General features: G+C 45.5%; 1 protein-coding gene across 2 annotated transcripts in view; it reads right to left on the reverse strand.

The window, feature by feature from the left end:
- The window catches only part of slc8a3 (solute carrier family 8 member 3), a 371,642-nt gene that overhangs the window by 80,324 nt on the left and 272,367 nt on the right, over window positions 1-18,951 (reverse strand). The window contains exons 3-4 of one of the 2 annotated variants that reach the window (XM_078406259.1): window positions 17,513-17,616; window positions 7,322-7,342 (exon numbers count right to left, since the gene is read on the reverse strand). In XM_078406259.1, the coding sequence (XP_078262385.1) occupies window positions 7,322-7,342; window positions 17,513-17,616 (125 nt within the window). The remainder of the gene's footprint in view (window positions 1-7,321; window positions 7,343-17,512; window positions 17,617-18,951) is intronic. The other variant, XM_078406261.1, reaches the window with a different exon arrangement.

Genomic DNA, 18,951 nt, shown 5'->3' on the forward strand with positions numbered 1-18,951 from the left:
TTGTACGTTCTCCCTGTGGCTACGTGGGTTTTCCTCGGGTGCTCCGGTTTCCTCGCACACTACAAAGACGTGCAGGTCTGTAGGTTAATTGGCTTTGGTGAAAATTGAAAATTGACCCTAGAGTGTAGGATAGGGCTAGTGTAAGGGGATCATTGGTCGGCACGGACTCGGTGGGTCAAAGGGGCTGTTTCCACACTGTATCTCTAAAATTAAAAAACTAAAACCAAAATTACAGCAATAAATTTAACACAAAGTTAAAGCGTTAAAGCAAAATGCACAACGGTGGTTTGAAATGTAAAATGCCACGCGTCATATTTTTACCTCCGCTTATTGCAATCCCTGACTTGTTTTGTTTTCAACAAAGCCAAAGCACTGGCAGAAGTCAGTAACAAGGGGGAAAGGGGTTCCCTGAACTGCAGGTAGTTTAGTGAAAACATGAGTAGTGTATTGAAACATGTCAAGACAAACTGTACCGGACTTGGCCAGTGACATAGTGTCATAAGGCGTGAAACAAGCCCTTCGGCTCAACTTGCCCACACCAACCAACATGCCCCATCTACACTAGTCCCTCCTCCCTCTCAACCTACCCTATCCTTGTACCTGTCTAAATGTTTCGTAAACATTGTGATAGTACCTGCCTCAACTACCTCCTCTGGCAGCTGGTTCCATACTTCCACCACCTTTTGTGTGAGAAAGCTGCCACTTGGGTTGCGATTAAATCTTTCCCCCCAACCCCCCATCACCTTCAACCTATGCCCTCTGGTTCACGATTCCCCTACTCTGGATAAAGGTCTCTATGCATTTACCCTATCATTCAGTGGTTCTGAATGAAGCTGCTAGCATTCAACCATTCAGTCTGAAATAAGCCTGGGTACTGGTCCCATCGACACTGCATCTGAAATTTGTTGATGGATTCAGGGAAGCCCATCTATCACCATACTTGATCACTGCACTCCACATGTCTCACTCTGGTGGGGCCCACCTGGCTGGATTTCCAAGCTTGGTGCTTAGGAGCAAATGGAGGGCACGTTTGTCTCCCATAATTCTGGCACTGTTTAATTATTCCAGAATATTTTCTTAGATATGTGGACAAGTACATAGATAGGAAAGGTTTAGAGGGATATGGGCCAAATGCAGGAAGGTAGGATGAGTGTAAATGAGTCAGCAAGTTGGGCCAAAGGCCTGTATCCATGTTGTTAGACTGTGATTCTATGGTTTAAAATGTGTTCAGTATTTTGTTTGATGGCCTCAGAATTATTTTTTAGTGTCAGAGACATTTAAGTGCAATGACAGCTTTGACAAGAGGCAAAGTTTTCCCCCCGCTCTGCCTCCTGTTAGAGCTTGTCAGGGTTCTCCAGGGCATGGGGTTTCTGCACTATGCCATCTCTGGTCTTATTATCAGTGGGGATACACTGGCGGACTCTATGATTGGAGCGACTGTGAGGTTGGTTCTTCACATCCAAGATCAAGTTTGTACAGGATTAGGAAGGCAGATCAATTGGCTCAGTCTCACACCATGGGGCCCACTGTAAAGATGCCATGTACTGTCCGTGTAGCAAACTTCTTCAACAGAAAGCTAACATGGAGAGTAGGTTTATGTTTACTGAGAATCAGGTCCCTCCTTCCCTCTGCAATCCCTTTCAGCTCTATAAACATACATATGATGAGCTTTTGATGGCACTGGGCCTGTAGTTGCTGGAGTTTAGAAGGATGAGGGGGGACCTCATTGAAACTTACCGAATAGTGAAAAGCTTGGATAGAATGGATGTGGAGAGGCTGTGGGGAGAAGGCAGGAGAATGGAGTTAGGACGGAGAGAAAGATCAGCCATGATTGAATGGCGGAGTAGACTTGATGGGCCGAATGGTTTAATTCTGCTCCAATCAATTATGACTTTATGACCTTTTAACATACTAAATTCTACAATATTCCTATTTAAGCCACTCATGCACTTCTGTTTTTTTGGTTCAAGTTTCAAAGTCTGGGTTTCCTTCCCCAATTCTCCCTCTGTCTCCTCCTTTAGGTTGTTTCTTAAATCTTACCTTTTTGACAAAACATTTGGGCATCTATCGACATCTATGGTTCCATTATATTCCACTAAAATGTTATAGGATTTCTTAAAGATTAAAGGTGCCATTTAATTGCCATTTCTCCCATAAATTTAATTAACTTAATTAATTATTTCATTATCTTCAACAATTCAAGCAATGCTTTCAAAATTCTTAAAGTTAGGTTAATTGTTTTTGATCTATGAAGCCAAATGCAATGTTATTACCTATATCATTAGCATACCTCTATACCATGTAGCCCTATTATTGTTATAACAAAAGTTGAAAACGTGTTTTACAGATAACATAATTCCTCTCCCTAACTACTCCAATTATTAAATGGACAAAAAACTATTTGATAAGGATTATTCATGGCAAAATGAGTAAGTTGTTCAGAGGGTGGTGGGGAAATGGAAAGAGCTGCCAGAGGAGGCAGGTACTGTAACTACATTTAAAAGACATTTGGACAGGTACATGGATAGGAAAGGTTTGGGGGATATGGGCCAAATGTGGTCAAATGGGACTTGCTTGGATGGGGCATCTTTGTCGGCGGGGTTGAGTTGGGCCGAAGGGCCCATTTGAATGCTGTGTGGCTCTATGACTCTACTGAAAGTGCTGGAATACCTCAGCAGGTCAAGCAGATGATTCCTTCTGTGGAAGGAATGGGCAGGTGAAATATCCACTTTGGACCCTTCTTCAGACTGATTCAGACCACTCCAGCACTTTGTGTTTTGCTCAAGATTCCAGTATCTGCAGTTCCTTGTGTCTCCACTGAAAGGTTAATGTTGGATCAGAAAATGTATAAAATACATGGAAAATCTGGCATGAACTGGGAGATTAGATTTGACCAGCTTTCACAGATGAGGTTTTTCCTATATATGTACTTAGAAATATTTCTAAAATTACACTAATTTCTTAAAGCATTTCCCTCATATATTACAAATACAAAGTTAGTTTTCCCTCTGTCAGTATTGGAGCATCCAGAGAAAGTGAACGTGATGAAGCCTGCAGTTGGTGCCCTGCGTAAGTCCACAATGGATGATGTTGGAAGACGCTGGCAGGGAAATGGCCATTTAATATAACAAAGTTTAGTTTAGTTTAGTTTAGTTTAGAGATACAACGTGGAAACAGGCCCTTCGGACCACTGAGTCAACGCCAACCAGCGGTCCCCACATACTAACACTATCCTACACACACTAGGGACAATTTACAATTTTACCGAGCCACTTAACGTACAAACCTGTAAATCTTTGGAGTGTGGGAGGTAGCTGGAACACCCGGAGAGAACCCATGCAATCACGGGGAGAACATACAAACTCCGTACAGACAACACCTGTAGTCATGATCGATTCAATAGACAATAGACAATAGACAATAGGTGCAGGAGGAGGCCATTCGGCCCTTCGAGCCAGCACCGCCATTCAATGTGATCATGGCTGATCATTCTCAATCAGTACCCCGTTCCTGTCTTCTCCCCATACCCCCTGACTCCGCTATCCTTAAGAGCTCTATCCAGCTCTCTCCTGAATGCATTCAGAGAATTGGCCTCCACTGCCTTCTGAGGCAGAGAATTCCAGAGATTCACAACTCTCTGACTGAAAAAGTTTTTCCTCATCTCAGTTCTAAATGGCCTTCCCCTTATTCTTAAACTGTGGCCCCTTGTTCTGGACTCCCCCAACATTGGGAACATGTTTCCTGCCTCTAACATGTCCAACCTCTTAATAATCTTATAGGTTTCGATAAGATCTCCTCTCATCCTTCTAAATTCCAGTGTATACAAGCCTAGTCGCTCCAGTCTTTCAACATATGAAAGTCCCGCCATTCCGGGAATTAACCTAGTAAACCTACGCTGCACGCCCTCAATAGCAAGAATATCCTTCCTCAAATTTGGAGACCAAAACTGCACACAGTACTCCAGGTGCGGTCTCACTAGGGCCCTGTACAACTGCAGAAGGACCTCTTTGCTCCTATACTCAACTCCTCTTGTTATGAGCACCAAGAGGATCTCTGGCACTGTAAGGCAGCAAATCTACCGCCCCACCACCTGCCATAGATCATGCGGAGTTTCTGTGTGCTCCCGTTTCCCGTGTGCTCTAGGTTTTCTGCAGCATCCTGAAGGCCTTCTCTTCACTTCGAGCAGTCTTGTGCCAGTGATTCTAAAGAGTTGTAGACTATTTCCCAGTGCATGGGATCAGCCCCTGGGCAAAGGCTGACATTAATAACAACATTCGCCATTCTTTCAATGCATCAGTGCAGCCTTTGATTAATTGAGGATATGAAGGGAAGCTCATGCAGGATTTGATGTGTTTCATTATCTGAAAGCTTTGACCGCTTTTAACCTCCAGTTTCAAAGGAAGCAAAAGACCAACAGCTGGCAATGCTTGGAATCTTAGAAATTTAAGGACAGAATAAATACTGCCGCATGCGCTGTGGAGTTATCATGCAGACCAATTCAGACTTTAGGCCTTGGAGATAGAGCGTGGAAACAGGTCCGATGGCCCCTTGAGTCCGCGTCGACCAGCGATCACCCCATACACAAGCACCATCCCACACACGAGGGACAATTTACAATTTACAGAAGCCAATTAACTTACAAACCTGTACGTCTTTGGAGTGTGGGAGGAAACCAAAGCAGCCGTAGGAAACCATGGCAGTCACAGGGAGAACGTAAAAACCCAACAGGCAGCACCTGTAGTCAGGATCGAACCCGGATCTCTGGCACTGTAAGGCAGCAACTCCACTGCTGTGCCACTGTGCTGCCCCAATGCTCCCTACAGTGGTAGAGCCAAGTGGTAGAGGGTGGCACGGTGGCACAACAGTAGAGTTGCTGCCTTACAGAGCCCGAGACCTGGGTTCGATCCTGACTAGGGGTGCTGTCTGTCATGAGTTTGCACGTTCTACCCTTGGCCTGCGTGGGGTTTCTCCGGGTGCCCCAGTTTCCCCCAACACTCCAAAGATGTGCAGGTTTGTCGGCTAATTGGCTTCGGTAAAAAAATTGTAAATTGTCCCTCGTGTTTAGGGTATTGTTCATGTGTGCAGATCGCTGGGCGGCATGGACCTGGTGGGCTGAAGGGCCTGTGTCCGCGCTGTATCTCTAAAACTTAAAACTAAAAAAGAGGTCTTATTTAGAATATAGAATAATACAGCACAGAATCAGGTCCTTTCGCCCACTATGTTTACACCAACCATGAGGCCAATCTAAACTAATCCCATTTGCCTGCATATCGTACATATCCCTCTATTCCCTATGTAGGAAGGATCTGCAGATGCTGGTGTACATCAAAGAGAGACACAAAATGCTGGAGTACCTCAGCGGGACAGGCAGCATCTCTGGAGAGGAATTGGTGACGTTGAAGGGTCTCAACCCAAAAAATCACCCATTCCTTCTCTCCAGAGATGCTGCCTGTCCCGCTGAGTTACTCCAGCATTTTGTGTCTATCTTCCCTCTATTCTCTTTGATCATATGTCTAAATGCCTCTTAAACATTGCTATCATAACAGCTTCTACCACCTCCCCAGCTACTTTTGTAAAAACACTTGCCTCCTTCGTCTCCTTTCAATTTCCCCCCTCTGAACTTAAACCTATGCCCTCCAGCATTAGCCCTTTCCACTCTGGAAGAGAAGACTCTTACTATCTACCCTGTCTAAAATTATCTCTTATAATTTTATATAGTGCTATCAGATTTTGTTTTTCTTTACTTGCACTCTCTTGTTATTGATTAACTGCTATGTGAACATATTCCATATTCTTCGAATCACTGAATCATGCAGCATGGAAATAGATATCCAGCCAGATCTATGGAAGTGTTGGCAGTTCAAGCCACTCTTGTTCTTCCTCCAATAGCCCTGCAAAGGGTGTTCTTTTTGAAGTATGTATCCAGAATTAATCTCAAAACAAATACTCTCTGTTTCCAACATCCAGTGTTTTCCAGATTATGAATCTCAGCACTTAGTTCATATCTCCTCTCCTCATTTCTCCTTTCAAGATACATTGTTTCCTCAAGCAATTGAATTAAAAGTATCTATTTTACCTTTCCACTTCTGCCTATCTCCCTTGCCTTTGTGTGGAGAAATTTCTCACTTCCCACTTCCCACTTGTTCACTTTCATTGTCCCTTCCCAGCTCAGCGAACACTCAAGAACACAAGAAAATGTGAGGAGGAGTAGGTCACCTCACCTCTCTAGCTTGCCCCACCATTCAATATGATCGTGGCTGATCTATACTGGCCTCAACACCTCAGTTGCCGTGGGACCTCAATTCCCTGTCCTTTCAAAGATTTATCTGCCCCGACTTTAAATACTTCCAACGGCCTAACCTCTGTACCCTTCTGGGGTGGGGAATTTCAGAGATTCACCACCCTCTGCGAAGAGAAATTGCTATACACAACCATTTTAAAATTCAGGCCCCTTACTTTATAAGGTAATTATACTCCCTCATCCGAGAGGGGCTACGAAGCTGATTCCACACACTGTCTGAGCTGTAGATTTGCCAGGTGTTCTCCACATTCAGGGTGGCGTGAAGCAAGAAGTCAAAATCCATTTTATCGAATTGGCTGGTGCCATGAGCATTGGAGGCTTTCAGACTGCTGTCCAATGCAGTTCATTTACGATAGTTCAACAAGGAAATATGTTTTGAACTCAGCTTCTCTCTAAATTGGCATTTCATGCACGGGTGAAACTGCTCTGAACTGTGTAATGCATGCACCAGAACAAGTGCATTGAAATACTGGCTTAGGGATCTCATAGTGTGCAATTGCATACAATTGTGTAACAAACAGCAAAGGAAGTAAGCATTTCCAAATTCATGGTTAACTGACCAATGAACACTTTGACTGAATTATTATTATTGTGAATACCAACTCTTCAGTAATGCATTTGTAATCACTATCAACAACATGTAAAATACATAGATGAAATTAGTGAGCAGTTTTCCCTCTGTCCCCTGTTAGCTGGAGTCACACAGGAAAATATTGAGAACATGGGTACAAAGGGTGGTGGGTGTATGACAAAGAGTGGTGTGTGTATCTGGAACAAGCTGCCGGTGGAGTAGTTGAGGCAGGTACAATTGCAACGCTTAAGAACACTTAGACAGGTACATGGATAAGATTGGGTTTGGAGGAATATGGGCCAACAGGAGGCAGGTGGGACTAGCACACTTTGACAGCCCCATTTTGCTGCTGAAATTTCTCTCTCTAAAGTAGATCTTCATGTACATTCGTACAAGACAGGTTACAAAATAAAATGGCAGATTAGAAAAGTCAGGAAAGAGTTGCTTACCTTGGTGTGCCAACAAGAGAGCTGTGGAGAAAGAGAGGAAAAGAGAAAAATAATCAAATCTCAGAAACAAATAAGAGCATCTTTCCATTCTGCATTGGAACAGAAAAGGTGTTCTGCAGCTTGCAATCACCTACAGCTCAGTGCATTCCTCTGATTTGAAATATTTGACATTTTGATTCATTTTTCACAAGGTCAGAAGTGATAAGAGCAGATTAGGCCATTTGGCCCATCAAGTCTGCTCCACTGTTCAATCATGGCTGATCTGTCTCTCCCTCTTAACCCCATTCTCCTGCCTTCTTCCCATAACCCCCGACACTCGTACTAATCAAGAAACTATTTATCTCTGCCTTAAAAATATCCATTGACTTGGCTTCCACAGCCTTCTGTGGCAAAGAATTCCACAGATTCACTACTCTCTGACTAAAGAAATTCCTCCTCATCTTCTTTCTAAAGGAACGTCCTTTAATTCTGAGGCTGTGACCTTTAGTCCTAGACTCTCCCACTAGTGGAAACATCCTCTCCCCATCCACTCTTCCCGTGCCTTTCACTATTCTGTAAGTTTCAATGAGGTTTCCCCTCAACCTTCTAAACTCCTGTGAGTACAGGCCCAGTGCCGTCAAACGCTCATCATATGTTAACCCACTCATTCCTGGAATCATTCATCTAAACCTCCTCTGGACACTCTCCGGAGCCAGCACAACCTTCCTCGGATATGGTGCCCAACAGAGCATGCTTGGTCATATTTCTGTTTATTATATCCTTGCATAAATGTGACTGCAGTTAATTTGAGATATTTTCTCCAACGACTAACCCATAAGTCATCTTTGTTCCTGACTTGCACTCATAGAGTGCCTTTAATGTGGTGAAATGCCTTAAGATGCTGTGCAGGGATATGCACAAACAAAAAATGCCATTGAGCTGATGAAGGTATGGGAAGATATGGGAATGGTGGTTTATTCAGTTATGGAGATACAGCGCGGAAACAGGCCCTTTGGCCCACCGAGCCCACGCCGACCAGCGATCCCCGTACACTAGCACATTCCTACACACTAGGGGCAATTTTACAATTTTTACTGAAGTCAAATAACCTATAAACCCGTACGTCTTTGGAATATGGGAGGATCACCCGAACACTGGTTCTATCCAACACACTAGGAACAATTTATAGAAACCAGTTTACCTAGAAGCCACGCAGTCACAGGGAGAACATATACACTCTGTTCACACAGCATCCGTAGTCAGGATCGAACCTGGGTCTCTGGCGCTGTAAGGCAGCAACTCTACCGCTGGATCACCGTGCCGCCTTCAAATGTGTTTGTGAAATGATTATGTTACTAGAACTGTCTAGAGTTAGTCTGAACCAACAATCTAGAGACCTGGGTTCAGATTTCACTGTAATTTAGATACAACAATTATTTTTAGTAACAGTGACCACAAAACCTGCAGTTTTTTTGTAACAAAAATTACTGGATTACAAATGTCACTGAGTGGAGCAAAGTAAATCTAGACCCACCCCATGTGGTCAATCTCTAACATGGCCAAGGAAGGGCATTTAGAGATGGGCTGTAAATGCCAGTCTTGTCACTCATGACCGGAAAAGTGAACAGGAACAGAAGAGGACAGATTTTGTCAAAAAATGGAGAGGAGATTTGGGGGAGCCTTGGGTTCCTGGTGATAGAAATGCACAGTAATGCAGTTTCGTCTATCTCTCTCATTTCCCGTATACCTAACCAGTCTGAAGAAGGGTCTCGACCTGAAACGTCTCCCTTTCCTTCTCTCCAGAGATGCTGCCTGTGCTTTTTGTGTCTAATGCAGTTTGAGTTTCAGCTTATTGTCATGTGTACCGAGGTCCAGTGAAAAGCTTTTGTTGCATGCTAACCAGTCAGCGGAAAGACACAGCTTTCCAGCTGGAGAAACACAGAGCTCCCAGGAATCTGATGACATTTTGGAGGGAGAGAAGGGGCAAGTAAGAGGAATCTGCGCATGAGAATGATAAATATTAACCAGCAGCTGCAGTTCTTTGTTTCTATATAAAATTGAGGCCTAGGTAGACGGAAGCTGATGCAAGTCAATGGTGGGGTGAAGGCAGTTGGAGATTGGGGGAGGAACAAAGTGTTCACAGAGATTTTAAAAAACTGAGCGGCACGGTGGCGCAGCGGTAGAGTTACTGCCTTACTGCGCCAGAGACCCGTGTTCAATCCTGACTATGGCCGCTGTCTGTACGGAGTTTGTATGTTCTCCCTGTGACCGTGTGGGTTTCCGCCAGGTGTTCTGGCTTCCTCCCACATTCCAAAGACATGCAGGTTTGAAGGTTAATAGGCTTTGGTAAATATTGTAAATTGTCCCAAGTGCGTAGGATAGTGCTAGTATATCGGGGGGTAATAGCTGGTTGGTGCAGACTCGGTGAGACTAGAGGGCCTGTTTCTGCGCTATATCTCTAAAGTCCAAAGATCAGCAGTGGAATGGTGGAGGGTAAGGGACTCTGAAGGTCAGCAGAGTTTTGGATAATTTGGAAGATGCAAGGCAACCAAGTCATGGAGGAGGAGGAGGAGGAGGAGGAGGAGGAGGAGGAGGAGGAGGAGGAGGAGGAGGAGGAGGAGGAGGAGGAGGAGGAGGAGGAGGAGGAGGAGGAGGAGGAGGAGGAGGAGGAGGAGGAGGAGGAGGAGGAGGAGGAGGAGGAGGAGGAGGAGGAGGAGGAGGAGGAGGAGGAGGAGGAGGAGGAGGAGGAGGAGGAGGAGGAGGAGGAGGAGGAGGAGGAGGAGGAGGAGGAGGAGGAGGAGGAGGAGGAGGAGGAGGAGGAGGAGGAGGAGGAGGAGGAGGAGGAGGAGGAGGAGGAGGAGGAGGAGGAGGAGGAGGAGGAGGAGGAGGAGGAGGAGGAGGAGGAGGAGGAGGAGGAGGAGGAGGAGGAGGAGGAGGAGGAGGAGGAGGAGGAGGAGGAGGAGGAGGAGGAGGAGGAGGAGGAGGAGGAGGAGGAGGAGGAGGAGGAGGAGGAGGAGGAGGAGGAGGAGGAGGAGGAGGAGGAGGAGGAGGAGGAGGAGGAGGAGGAGGAGGAGGAGGAGGAGGAGGAGGAGGAGGAGGAGGAGGAGGAGGAGGAGGAGGAGGAGGAGGAGGAGGAGGAGGAGGAGGAGGAGGAGGAGGAGGAGGAGGAGGAGGAGGAGGAGGAGGAGGAGGAGGAGGAGGAGGAGGAGGAGGAGGAGGAGGAGGAGGAGGAGGAGGAGGAGGAGGAGGAGGAGGAGGAGGAGGAGGAGGAGGAGGAGGAGGAGGAGGAGGAGGAGGAGGAGGAGGAGGAGGAGGAGGAGGAGGAGGAGGAGGAGGAGGAGGAGGAGGAGGAGGAGGAGGAGGAGGAGGAGGAGGAGGAGGAGGAGGAGGAGGAGGAGGAGGAGGAGGAGGAGGAGGAGGAGGAGGAGGAGGAGGAGGAGGAGGAGGAGGAGGAGGAGGAGGAGGAGGAGGAGGAGGAGGAGGAGGAGGAGGAGGAGGAGGGAGGAGGAGGAGGAGGAGGAGGAGGAGGAGGAGGAGGAGGAGGAGGAGGAGGAGGAGGAGGAGGAGGAGGAGGAGGAGGAGGAGGAGGAGGAGGAGGAGGAGGAGGAGGAGGAGGAGGAGGAGGAGGAGGAGGAGGAGGAGGAGGAGGAGGAGGAGGAGGAGGAGGAGGAGGAGGAGGAGGAGGAGGAGGAGGAGGAGGAGGAGGAGGAGGAGGAGGAGGAGGAGGAGGAGGAGGAGGAGGAGGAGGAGGAGGAGGAGGAGGAGGAGGAGGAGGAGGAGGAGGAGGAGGAGGAGGAGGAGGAGGAGGAGGAGGAGGAGGAGGAGGAGGAGGAGGAGGAGGAGGAGGAGGAGGAGGAGGAGGGGAGGAGGAGGAGGAGGAGGAGGAGGAGGAGGAGGAGGAGGAGGAGGAGGAGGAGGAGGAGGAGGAGGAGGAGGAGGAGGAGGAGGAGGAGGAGGAGGAGGAGGAGGAGGAGGAGGAGGAGGAGGAGGAGGAGGAGGAGGAGGAGGAGGAGGAGGAGGAGGAGGAGGAGGAGGAGGAGGAGGAGGAGGAGGAGGAGGAGGAGGAGGAGGAGGAGGAGGAGGAGGAGGAGGAGGAGGAGGAGGAGGAGGAGGAGGAGGAGGAGGAGGAGGAGGAGGAGGAGGAGGAGGAGGAGGAGGAGGAGGAGGAGGAGGAGGAGGAGGAGGAGGAGGAGGAGGAGGAGGAGGAGGAGGAGGAGGAGGAGGAGGAGGAGGAGGAGGAGGAGGAGGAGGAGGAGGAGGAGGAGGAGGAGGAGGAGGAGGAGGAGGAGGAGGAGGAGGAGGAGGAGGAGGAGGAGGAGGAGGAGGAGGAGGAGGAGGAGGAGGAGGAGGAGGAGGAGGAGGAGGAGGAGGAGGAGGAGGAGGAGGAGGAGGAGGAGGAGGAGGAGGAGGAGGAGGAGGAGGAGGAGGAGGAGGAGGAGGAGGAGGAGGAGGAGGAGGAGGAGGAGGAGGAGGAGGAGGAGGAGGAGGAGGAGGAGGAGGAGGAGGAGGAGGAGGAGGAGGAGGAGGAGGAGGAGGAGGAGGAGGAGGAGGAGGAGGAGGAGGAGGAGGAGGAGGAGGAGGAGGAGGAGGAGGAGGAGGAGGAGGAGGAGGAGGAGGAGGAGGAGGAGGAGGAGGAGGAGGCTGGTGATAGAATAGGGTGGAGGACAGTAGATACCATGATGGAATGTATATTTAAAACTTTTTTTCTCTCTTTGCTTTCTAGCATTTGCAGCATGTACAAATTTATTGTGTGCACCCATAGATGACTTTTGATGGGACATTGTCTTCAAGTGATGTAGTTGACTGTCAACAGATTATTTGGCAACAGGGGCAGCACAGTGGCACAGCAGTAGAGTTGCTGCCAAAGACCCGGGTTCGATCCTGACGACGGGTACTGTCTGTACAGAGTTTGCATGTTCTCCCCGTGTCCATATGGATTTCCTCTGGGTGTTCCGGTTTCCTCCCACATTCCAAAGACATACAGGTTTGTAGGTTAATTGGCTTCGGTAAGAATTATAAATTGTCCTTAATGTGTAGGATAGTGCTAGTCTATGGGATCACGGGTCAGTGTGGACTCGGTGGGCCAAAGGGCCTCTTTCCGCGCAGTATCTCTAAGCTAAATTAAACTAAGATTGTGCTTGAATTAACAACCCATCATACCATGAAGGAAACAGATAACTGTCCTTTATTTCATAACATACATGCCAAATGCAGAATGGCTGGCAGATTAGCAGGTGCAACAGTCACTGTACATCAAATGTACTGATTTTAGGAATGAAATGAAAGAAGATGTAATATTAAAAGAAGAACTGGGGTACATTGGGTCCATGTGGTACAAATATGACTTGATCAGAATATTTATATAATAAGAATGAAGGATGAAGGAAAAGTCATCCGACATAAGGAATTTTGTTTTGAGAAAGGAATTTCAAAATGGATCAAATAATTTTTATTTTCAGAATGAAATCAGAATCTTTAACGTTACAATGCCATAATTGGTTCTTGCGTTGCATGATGATGGAACGCTAAGCTCATCCAAGGTCATGTTACCCATCAAATATTCCCACAATATTTTTAATGATGTTTTCTTTTGAGAAATGCTCTTTGCGCTAATAGATTGCTGAGCGCAGGGATTAGATATTGAAAGTCGAGGTAAATCAACAATATCCATTATGTTCAATGTACACAATAGGAGCATCACTAACAATACAAGGTAGTTTTTGCATAAATTTCCATCCTACTTTCGAGTTATTTATAACCTTTTGTGCCACATTTTAAAATGAATTGAGAAGATAACGAGAAGCTTTCTTTAGCATCCAATTAAACATGGATTCATATAAATAAAACAACCCACATTAAGTTAGTTGTTCTTTGAATAATTTGACTGACTGCAAATGACAACCTATGGTGAGGACACAAATGACAACCTATGGTGAGGACACAAATGACAACCTATGGTGAGGACACAAATGACAACCTATGCAATCAGTTAGCATGAATAAAAGTGGATTAATTTCTGTACCTAAAATTAAAAATGTTATCTGATGATTTAAACCCACTCCATTAAGACAGACTAACCTACAATTAAATCCCCAGCAATCATAAAAGAAGTCATCAGCATATGCTCATGTGTCAAGTACTTAGTAATGGTCAAATAGTCAATGTGATCTCCTGAAAGTAGTTCTGACTGCCTGAGGGGCATGAAGAGGAATTTTCATCTCCAGATAATGTTTTTCTTATCTTTATCGAACCTCCTCCAAGAGCTTAAACCAGGGGTCACAGTGTAAGAATAAGTGGTAGGCCATTTAGGACTGAGATGAGGAAAAACCTTTTCACCCAGAGAGTTGTGAATCTGTGGAATTCTCTGCCACAGAAGGCAGTGGAGGCCAATTTACTGAATGTTTTCAAGAGAGAGTTAAATATAACTCTTAGGGCTAAAGGAATCAAGGAAAATGGGGAGAAAGCAGGAATGGGGTACTAATTCTGGACGATCAGCCATGATCATATTGAATGGTGGTGCTGGCTCGAAGGGCCGAATGGCCTACACCTGCACCTATTTTCTATGTTTCTGTGTCTATGGAACTAGAGGAGGCGTAGGATGATGGGATTGGTGGGGAGCAAGGTGTATGTTGGGGTTGGGGAGAAATTTTCTAATTATGTTTCTTTATTTGTTATAAGATTGTGTAGGCTAAATAAGCTATATTTGTGCAGCCATATCTAGCTTTCCTCAATGCATTTAGCCCCATACCTCGCCACCCTCTTTCACACCACTTTCCCCCACCCCACCCCTTTCATCTGAAACCGTCTGAAGAAGGGTCTCGACCTGAAACATCGCCCAATCCTTCTCTCCAGAGATGCTGCCTGTCCTGCTGAATTACTCCAGCATTTTATATTTATCTTCAGTATAAACCAGCCTCTACAGTTCCTCCCTACACCCCTTTCACACACGTGCACACACATACCTGCAGAGCGTAACCCGTTCAACTGCCAAGTCCCTTCCTGATCTCAGTACTTAACTCAGAATGACCTATTTACATCCAAGTCACTTGTGGAAATCTGTTAAAAACAATCGGTTAACTCCAACTGAAAGCTCCAAGCTGTTTTGTTAGAGGATGAGTGTGTGGTTGAGATGCCTCTGCTTGTCCATGAGCTGCCCTGACCTTGAGATACCTCAGCTGCTTACCACCAGCTGCAGCAAGCACACTCTCAGGGCTTTGACTCCATTAACAAAAATGCCCCCCAAAAATCGCAGCGGTGGACTTATGGAGTCATAGAGTTATACAGAATGGAAACAGGCCCTTCAGCCCAATTCACCCATGCCAACCAAGATATGCCATCTACACTAGTTCCACCTGCCTACGTTTCACCCACATTCTTCTAATAGTCAACATGATCCTATCTTATCCAGTGATGCTGCCTGTCCTTCTGAGTTACTCCAGCAATTTGTGTCTATCTTCCTCTGAACCTTTCGAACCTAAACCATTCTGAACCCAAACTATCGACCTGTCCAAATGTCTTTCAAATGTTGTTATAGTACCTACCTTAACTACCTCCTCTGGCAACTTGCAGCATCCTGTAAAAAGGATGGGGCAGGGAGGTGGCGTGTGACTTCTTTGGTAACCATCAGGTATCAGACACTTGCACTTGCTAAACAATAAGAGATCCACTGACTTCCACCTTACCCACCACTGACCAGAACCAGGGGTCACAGTTTAAAAATGGGGGGCAGGCCATTTAGGACTGAGATGAGGAAAAACATTTTCACCCAGAGAGTTGGGAATATGTGGAATTCTCTGCCACAGAAGGCAGTGGAGGCCAATTCACTGGATGTATTCAAGAGCGAGTTAGATATAGCTCTTAGGGCTAACAGAATCAAGGGATATGGAGAAAAAGCAGGAACAGGGTACTGATTTTGGATGATCACCCATGATCATATTCAATGGTGGTGCTGGCTCAAAGGGCCAAATGGCCTACTCCTGCACCTACTTTCTATGTTTCTATGTTTCTATGACCAACCTCCCTATCAAACCATTCCACCTGTTACTATCTCCCAAAATAGATAAGCAGGAGCAGGAACAAAACCATGTTTAATTTTTATGCTTAATGTCATTTAATTTATAGTTTATATTTTTCCAAATGTCCAGATAGCATTGGTTGTCAGAGTGCAGTGATTCCTCGCACTTAATGACTTTGCTAATCATCGTGTTGCCAAAACAACTAAGGGTGAGGAGTCCTCAGGCTAAGGATCTGAATGTGCCGTTCAGGTGAACAATGCCGTTGCTTTTCCAACCCTGCAGAGCCTCCAGATTTACTGGTGGCTTCCACACGTGAAGAGTCACAGAGGTTCACAGGCATGCGACATAAACCAAACCAAAGTACAACACAGCTTGGTCATTCAACAGGCAGGGCAGCAGCAGAAGCAAACACGTCCACAGATGTAACAGTACGGCCAAACATATCGCAAGCACAAATGAAAAATAGATTTAAAGGAACAGCATCAGCATCCACTTTGTAACTAGTCAGCATTATAAAAGCTCGACTGCATCACCCAATTGAATCCCAGACAGGCAAATTATCGTGTTTTATTAAATGCGAGAAGAAAATAAAGTAAAGTATGTGATTTATAAGCTGCTTGAAATTGTCCATGTGCACAAGAGGCATGTTTAAAATTGGCATCTTTTAAGAAATGAACAATATCAAATTGGGCAGAAAATGTTCATGGGTGTTTATTATTGCTGAGACCTTTTCAATTAATTTAAATAGAGATACAGCGTGGAAACAGGCCCTTCGGACCACCAAATCCACGCAGACCGTTGACTACACTAGCCACACAATTTCTATGTTATCCTACACACTAGGGGCAATTTATCAAACATAATTTCAGTAGCTAATTCTATAATACTATAACATGGAAAAGTTTATCTTAAAATAATTTATTGCTGCCCAGGCTACTCATATGCTCAGCTCTCCCATCAAATAGGTGGGCATGGCCAGATTAATTATCATAGGATATGAAAAATAATTTGTTAAAACTGATATTTTAATCCAGAAGTAATTATGTTGGAAACTGAGTACTTAAGATCACAACAGGATTGTTTTGGGGTCCTACCTGCACCATGTACAATGCTTAAAAAATCATCTGAAACAACTCTTAGGGTGATTTATTTAAATAACAATTCAGTAAAATGGAGAAGTAACTGAACAGGAAACGTTCAGGAAATTTTTCGTTTAGAGATAAACTGTGAAACAGGCCCTTCGGCCCACCGAATTCATACCGACCATCGATCACCCGTTCACATTAGTTCTACGTTATTCCATTTTTTCTTATTCACTGCCTAAACACTAGAGGCAATTTACAGAGGCCAATTAACCTGCAAACCCACACGCCTTTTGAGATGTGAGAGGAAAATTGATTAGTACGGGTATCAGGGATTATGGGGAGAAGGCAGGAGAATGGGGTTGAGAGGGAAAGATAGGTCAGCCATGAATGAATGGTCGAGTGGACTTGATGGGCCGAAGGGCCTGACCCTGCTCCTAAAACGTAAGAATTTATGAACCTCTGAGCTTCGCTTGTCTATCTTCCGGAGAGGAGAGACAGACAGAAGGTAAGGCTGAATGTGATGAGATAAATGTACAATCAACATGAATGGAATACCTTAAAAGCATATAAACTGGAGGAATGCACGCAATCAATTAAAGTAAATTGAAGAGAATAAAGTGGATGCAGTTGCTGCCTGAGATTCAGCTGGAGTTGACACACTCTTTCCAGCCTTATTCACGCACAAGCACACGTAGACACACATGCTTTAGAAGTGTTTGAAAAATATTCTTTGTCATTCAAACAAAGGGGATGCTGTGCCCACATTGATTAATGTGTATGGCTGACTGCCTGGAAAGCATCCCACCAAGATGCTAATCTTAAAGTATTTTCAAAAAAAAATTTGATGAATAAAATAGCAGGAGGATTTAGCTGATTGCAGGAAAATGAAGACATGTGCATTGCCTCGGAGTCCCGGGGTCCAGCTCATGGCTTGTGGAGCATTGGACTTAAGTACAAGTCATAAACCAGGCCGAGAAAAGACAGTGCACATTGGTCTGGGAGAGAAACAAAAAAGCACGAGGCGTAGATGACCGAAACAGGGTGAGAGCGGGAATACAGGAGGAAAAGTAATAGGTTTTCTCAAAAAAAGCCGTTACGTCAGGATCTCACACCTGATATTCCTCGTTTCATCCATTTCGGTTCACCAAGCACAATGAAGAAATGTTCCTGCTTTTCGTATTCCTCATCATCATTTATTTTAACGCTTATGGTTTTCCTGTAAGAATATAAGAAAAAAAATGTACAATGGGTTGCTCGAAAACCACCGCAGTCACACATGCGACTTTCTCTTTATTATTGTAAGCTTGCTTGATGGTTAGTTCTGGGCCCACAGGACACTCAGAGTGGTATCACATGCCACCATTTTGTTGGCCTATTAGGGAGATCGGTTAAACTAAATTTGGCCCCTGTTCTCCCCCCTCCACGGAACAGTGGTAAAGAAAAGTGATTGAGCTCTGCTCACATAACCTGCCAAACCCTTCGGTCCTCCTGTTCTGAGGTCAATTTAAGAACAACTCCAATGAAAATGGGATTTCATTTGGATGTTATTCAGTGGCCCGATGGAATCATGTTGCAGCACACGTAAAACTGACAGGTTGTGTCTGACACTGTTTTTCAATGTTTCACAAGCTTTTCTCTGTACCTCGATTCACGTGAAAAGAAACTAAATTAAACTGCTGAACTAAACTAAACTAAACATTGAGAGTGCTCATATATGCAGGGGATAGGCTGAAAGGGCAGGATCCCTGCACAAATGATATCCTTTTTAATGTATCACAAAATGCTGGAGTAACTCAGCAGGTCAGGCAGCATCTAGGAGAGAGGGAATGGGTGACGTTTCGGGTCGAGACCCTTCATCAGACTGATGTCAGGGGGGCGGGACCTTTTTAATGTTACCTCCTTTACCGCCAGGTTTTCATGGTTAGATAAAGGCCAGGCTGGATGTATGCAAGGTTTGGAGTTTCGCCTATAAATGTCAAACATTGAAATCTGACTCAAGATGGCTTTCTGGACCTCTTCAAAACTTAATTAAATGGCAACTGGTTTGGTGTGTGACTGGGGTCTTTCACAAACCAGCCCATGAAACATCCCCTCTTCCATTTTAGTGGGATGAGCTAGGCTGTAACTGAAATCCCATGATGAGATTTAAACTTGTACCACATGGATTATTAATTTGGAACTTTCACTTACTGCATCAGTAATATAACCACTGCACAACCATGCTCTTTTGTATTCCACTGTATGAAGACCTTAACCCTCTTGCCAAGAGTGAAATAATTCTGGTATGTATATTTAATTGATTGTCAGATCACATGGGATAGTGCAGTGATTGGATCTTCAGAACTGGAGTATTCATGTTAAAAGGTTTATACTTGTAATGATGCTCATTTGGCCCACGCCAGGTTCCAAGGGAACAATCCCATTAAGTCACATTCCCTTCCTTGTTTCCCTATATATCCTTGCACCCCCCCCCCCCCCCTCACACATGCCTAATGACTCCAGTTTGATAATTTTGACTTTAACTACACCATTGAGTATTTACAGCAGCCAA

The sequence above is a fragment of the Rhinoraja longicauda genome, chromosome 10 (genome assembly GCF_053455715.1).
Source record: "Rhinoraja longicauda isolate Sanriku21f chromosome 10, sRhiLon1.1, whole genome shotgun sequence".
NCBI lineage: Eukaryota > Metazoa > Chordata > Chondrichthyes > Rajiformes > Arhynchobatidae > Rhinoraja > Rhinoraja longicauda.